Raw genomic sequence first — 5,678 nt, forward strand, 5'->3', positions numbered from 1 at the left:
CGAGCGGAGGGAAAGCGCGTCTCTCTCGATGCTCCGCTGTCCGCTTTGGATCGTTCCTCTCCATCTTTGTCGCGTATGGAAATGCCTCTCTGCTCTACGCTGCTCTACGCTGCCGGGAGCCGAAAAATCGGAGCCGTCGGCTTGTGTAAACGCTATAAAGCAGGGGCGAGCAGCTGCACCCGGCCAACGAGAGAGCCAACGGGGCGCGAGTCGGGCCGAGAGACGAGAGGCGTCCGCCTCGGGGAGAAAAGTAATCTCGAGAGTAGGTCGTAAAAGCGGTCGTGTTTACCCCTCCGGGAAGGTTCCAGGATCGGCCGCCACGAGCGGCCTCGCGCATTCTTTTTTTAGGATTCGGGGCCGACTGTCGCGGATAAGCCGAGTCGAGCCGAGCACGAGTGCTCGCGTTGAAAAAAAAAAAAAAAAAAGAAAGAAACGGGAACCTTCTCTTTTCTCCCCGGCTCCCGGCGAGGAAAATTTAACAACGGTGTAGAGGGAATGGGAATGAATCGTTATTATCTCTCTTTTTTGGAGGAGGGTCGTCAGAGAGAGAGAGACGAAGTCGAAGTCGAAATTTCGACGAAAATTACGTCGTGCGCGCGGGGTCGAAATTGATCGCGGTGGAAATTACGGGTTCTTCTCCTCGGATCTCGCCGTCTCGCCTCTCGCCCTCTCCGGGATTTTAAGGGTTAATATCGGGCCAGAGCGAGATAATAATAGGATCCGCAAAGGACACGGTTGGAAATTTGAAAGTGACGGAAGGATCCGGGAACAGGGGCCCCCTTTACCTGGGGCCCCCGCAATTAGACAGGGTGGCTGACGCTTATAAGACAAACAAAAGAAGAAAGACCGAACTGGTAAATTTATGGCTGGGCATTATGGGTGTGCCGGGCTATTCTTGTAAAGGTTCGAGCATACCGGCGACTAATCGATTTCCGTGAACCGGCGGAGAAATTGCTGGAGATTTTAACAATAAGAAGATTCCGGTCGATCTCATCATTGTGCCACCGATCGTGTTCTCGCATTTCGAAACATTTTTTAAATCGGGATTGTAAATTTTTTAAAAAATTCCTCCCATAAATAATTAACCATTGATTCCTTCGTTTCGAATGATTCCTCGATGAATTTAACGTCGTAAACATCGCAACAGAGATATCACCTATTTCTCAACCTCTCAGAGAACGATATACTACGTTTAACAGACATTCATCACATAAATAATCAAACACAAATAAGATTCGTGCAATCGCCTTAACTCCACCTCTCGCCTCGTAGTATCGATCACCAACCGTGAACATGAACTCGAAACCTGCGTTATTTCGAGTTCACCAATGATCATTATACTCCCGTGAAGGTAATTAGCTACCTCTCGAAAACCCGTTAAGCGTGAACGGGGTGAATGCGTGGACGCATTTGGACGTGCCGTTGACCGTGTGTGCACGTGTGCACCTCTCGCGTATTCCGCCCGTGGAAACGCAACAATCGATTTTCACCCCTCCACCAGGAGGGTGAAACGTGGAAAGAGAGAGAGAGAGAGAGAGAGAGAGCGTAGTCCGCATAGATANGCAGAAACGCGGTCGATGTTTGCGAAATCGGCGATGCGATCGGTCGACACACGATACCGAGTTTACGCTACGCCAAATCGCGAGCGTGAACGCGTTCGCGGCGTGATTTTTCCTTTTTTTCCTTTTTTTTTTTTTTTTTTAAATCCATCTTTTTCACAGCACACGGAAGCGGTAACGGTTCCCGGACCGAAAAAAATATGCTCGAACAGATGATTCTTGTTACGACTTTTTTCGCTTATCCCTTCTTTTCCACTGGATATATGTATATATATATATATATTTTATTTTTTCCATTGCCTGACCGTATTCCCTCTGGCTGTCCATGTCCGCCTTTTGCTCCGCTCGCGCCGCCGCGCCAACCCTCCCTCCGGTACAATGTGGTTCGTTTAATTTGCACGGCCGACTATTTGCAGCTCGTTCCCAACGTTTGTTCGCGGACGTTGCTCGAAAGCGAGTTTTTTTCGTGTACGATTTGCTCTCGAACGATTAAAAACCGGCCAGACTCTCTCTCTCTTTTTATTTACCACGGAAATGTAACTCGGAACGAATTCATATTTCTTTTTCTTTTTTTTTTTCACTTGTTCCAAACTCGAAAATAAAATAAAAAAGATAAATAGATTGTAGATAAATCATGCGTCGCGGAATAAGATCAGGAGGATTCGCTTAATTAGCTCAGAGTTTAAAGAGTTTAAATCTCCTTGCCCTCGAGGAGAGGTCGTTAACGAGGTAATGGCAACTAATAAGCCCCCGTTCACGACGAGCAGCAGACGTCTTTCGTCCGTTGCGCGGTCGACAAACGATCGAATACGTATTCCGGAACAAAAGAAAGAACACCTGTCGCGTATTTCATTCGGAATATCATTCGGAATATTATCTTCCTCCCTGATTCTTGTCGTCGGATACCGGCAATCGGCAAATTGTGCGGAATTACTCCAGGGACGCGGAGTTCTTTCTACGTTTGTATCCTGGCTGGAAACACGTCGAAACAGTCGGGGAGAGATGGGCGAGGAGTGAAGAGGAGTCGCGACGAAACGAAACAACGACAAGAAAAAAGGGAAAAAAGAGGGAGAGAAAAGAAAAGAAAAGGAAAAAAATCGTATTAAACGGTGTAGCGGAGAGAAACGGGGTGGTGGCGTGCCAGAGGAAAGGAGAGGCTTTCCGCTCGTGGAAATCAAAGGACATCGATACAATAACGTTGCCCCGTGCTAATTATCAATCAGCTTAATGAGGCCTCCGTATTCACATCGTCTCGCTCTTGTTGCCATCCGTTTCGGAGCGCTCCCTCGTCGCTGTTTATCGTTCGATTGTTACGCCTCTCCACTCCGATAATTAGTGGATTTTCTTTTTTTTTTTTTTTTTTTTTTTTAATAATACACGACGTTGCAATTCGATCGCGCCCTTTGCGATTTCGTACCCGCGAGGTGTCGAATCGTGAAAGTTTCGAGATAGAAATCGATAATACCGTTCCCCGTTTAATTGAATCTGTCAATGTTTCCCAATGTTGTAGTCAAAAAGCGTGGTTGAATTGTCGGGACGGGACGGAATTACGGAATTATGGAAAATGATTCGTGAAGCTCATCTGCATGCTCTTCTCGGATCAAATTCCATGCTCTCGATTTTCGGATTAATTTGAATAGATTGAATTATGATTACGATTTAATCAAAGATTAGGTAGTTGCAAGAAACGTATCCTTTTTCGTGTAGAATCCACCATTTCATCTTGTGCTCTTTATAAAGAACTGTTTACAATATACTCATATACAGATAATTATAAATTTTAAAGATAAAAACAAAATTGGTATATAGTAATATATCTCACGAATATATTAATAATCTAATATGTTCAAAATTTAAAAATAAATTTAAAAACTATATATCATATCGTGTGGCTAAAACCTCTTATCTTTTTAAAATTTATCTATAAATCTATAATTACACATCTATATTGTACATCTTTATTCCTACGATTATTTCTCGATTTGAATTATATACCTATTCTCTCTGTGTGTTTTCGCAGTAACGTCACAGGTATTCGGCCAGGACGGCGACCTTTATTTCTCCGTGAGCCCCGGCGAGCACTCGGTCGCCGAGGGATCCCCCGTGCGCCTGAGATGTGAGGCGCAGCCGAGTTCGCGGGTCAAGTACACGTGGAAGATCGACGGCCAGCCTCTGGCGCCGAGCCCGCGAAGGCACCAGGACGGTGGCGATCTTCGCATAACAAGGGTCAATCGTATCCTCGACAGTGGAAACTTCGTCTGCGTGGCCACTCACGAGGAAACTGGATACTCAATCGAGAGTTCGCCTGCCAAGATCGACATCCAATGTAAGTCCCAACTTTTCTTATTTCTCTCTCGCTCGCTCGAGAGAGAGGGAAGAATATTTTTCGATCGCGAGAAAGAAAGAAAGAGAGAGAGAGAGAAAAAAGTTAAATCGAGATCGTCCCTCCGTTTCGAAGAAACGCGTTTAACTTTAACGAGTTCTCCCGCGAAAGAGAGAGAGAGAATGGAGCGGAAAATACGCACGCGTGTGTTACCCGATTAATTCGGCATAGTGTGCTCCGTTCGAGGCGTGAAATCGCGATCGATTGAAAAAAAAGAAGAAGAGAAAACGAGAGGGAGGGAGGGAGGGAGAAAGAAAAAGGAAATACGGGTTGGCGATGTGCCGCCGCGTTTCCAACAGCGCGATAATGGAACGCGTTTCTTGGTCGCAAACACGGGAATTTTTTTTAACGAGGGCTGCCACGCCGGCATTTAATTAATAACGTGGTGATGGTGGGCGGGACCATCGAGAGATTAATCGCGTAAGTCCTCGAGAGTGTCGCGCCGTCCCGTACTCGCGTGTCGCGTACTCACCATCGAAACCGGCAAACCGATATAATCCCGCGTTCACGGTCGCGTTGCTTAATCGACAAAGTGCGAGCGGCGGTGGGCGCAACAGGGATGAAGCGCGGGCGAGGAGCAAGACGAGGAGGAAAGGACGGGGTACGAAAGGACAGTTGGCGAGACCAGCGCCCGGGGGATTCAAAGCGACGGATTTCACCGTGGCTATGTTATTCTCACGGCACTTTTTAATCGCCCTTTCTCCGCAAAAGCGCAGATCAAACGCCTCCTGTGCAGAAATTACACGAGCCGAACCAAAAGAGAGACAAACGAAACGGACGGAGCGAGCCTTGAGCGCGAGCGCGAGGCGGGGGCACAGAGGGAGAGAGGGCGAGAGAGAGAGACGGAGGGAAAGAAAGAAGAAAGGAGAGCGTGAAAGAAGGAAGGGAGGAAGCAAGCCGGGATAGGAATCGATTCGCGATAGCCTCGGTGTATAGGCAAACTCCGACTTCCGTTTACTCTCTCTGTATCCCGTCTCTTTCCAATTATTCGCCAGCGCGACATTAATTAAGCAAGATAATTTGCTCTCGAATCGTGCTGCCCAATATGGCGTCGATCGATGCCGACGGTCTCGGTAGCCGCGCTACCCGTGCTCGCGTTTTTAACGACTCGAAAACGCTCGAGGGTCCGCGGATTACGAGAGCGCGGGTAGGTAGAATAAAAATTCGACGACGAAGCGAAGCGTCGTGGTCGGTGATGGTGACGTCGACGACGACGATATCGACGACGCCGATGTCTAGCGTGGCGAGACGGGGATCGACGAGTTGGTTGAGGGGGGCGGATGGGGAACGAGGGGAAAAAACGAAGAAGAAGAGAGAATACGTGTAATGTTACTACCGAGGTGCGAGTTGGTACCATTTTTTTTTCTTTTATTTTATTTCTATCTGAAAACGCACAAAATAGGTGTTCTCCGCGCCGTAGGACGGAGGGCGAACGAGTGTTAAAGCGACGAAAATAAAATAAAAATAAGAGAGAAAGAAAAGAGAGAAAAAAAAAAAAGAGTACGCGCTGCTGGTAACTGAGGAGGCGCGAACCGCGCCGGTGTGATATTGAATGAATAATGAAGAAATTTGCAAAAAAGAAAAAAAAAAAAGAAGAAAAAAGGAAAAAGTACATATTATTAAATCGGGAAAGCGTGGAAAGGATGGGGAAAGAAGAGAGAAAATAGTGGTGAAATGGTGGCGGGGGTTGAACGGGGGGCAGGTGCGGGAAACGACGGCAGGGCGTCGTTAGCGGC

The 5,678-nt window shown here is 47.2% G+C and overlaps 1 protein-coding gene across 1 annotated transcript in view; it reads left to right on the forward strand.

The window, feature by feature from the left end:
- The window catches only part of LOC102677076 (inactive tyrosine-protein kinase 7-like), a 46,289-nt gene that overhangs the window by 6,558 nt on the left and 34,053 nt on the right, over positions 1–5,678 (forward strand). The window contains exon 2 of the mRNA XM_031514106.1: positions 3,580–3,885. Within this exon, the coding sequence (XP_031369966.1) occupies positions 3,580–3,885 (306 nt within the window). The remainder of the gene's footprint in view (positions 1–3,579; positions 3,886–5,678) is intronic.

Source organism: Apis dorsata, unplaced genomic scaffold (assembly GCF_000469605.1).
Source record: "Apis dorsata unplaced genomic scaffold, Apis dorsata 1.3 scaffold_894, whole genome shotgun sequence".
In the NCBI taxonomy this organism is placed as follows: domain Eukaryota; kingdom Metazoa; phylum Arthropoda; class Insecta; order Hymenoptera; family Apidae; genus Apis; species Apis dorsata.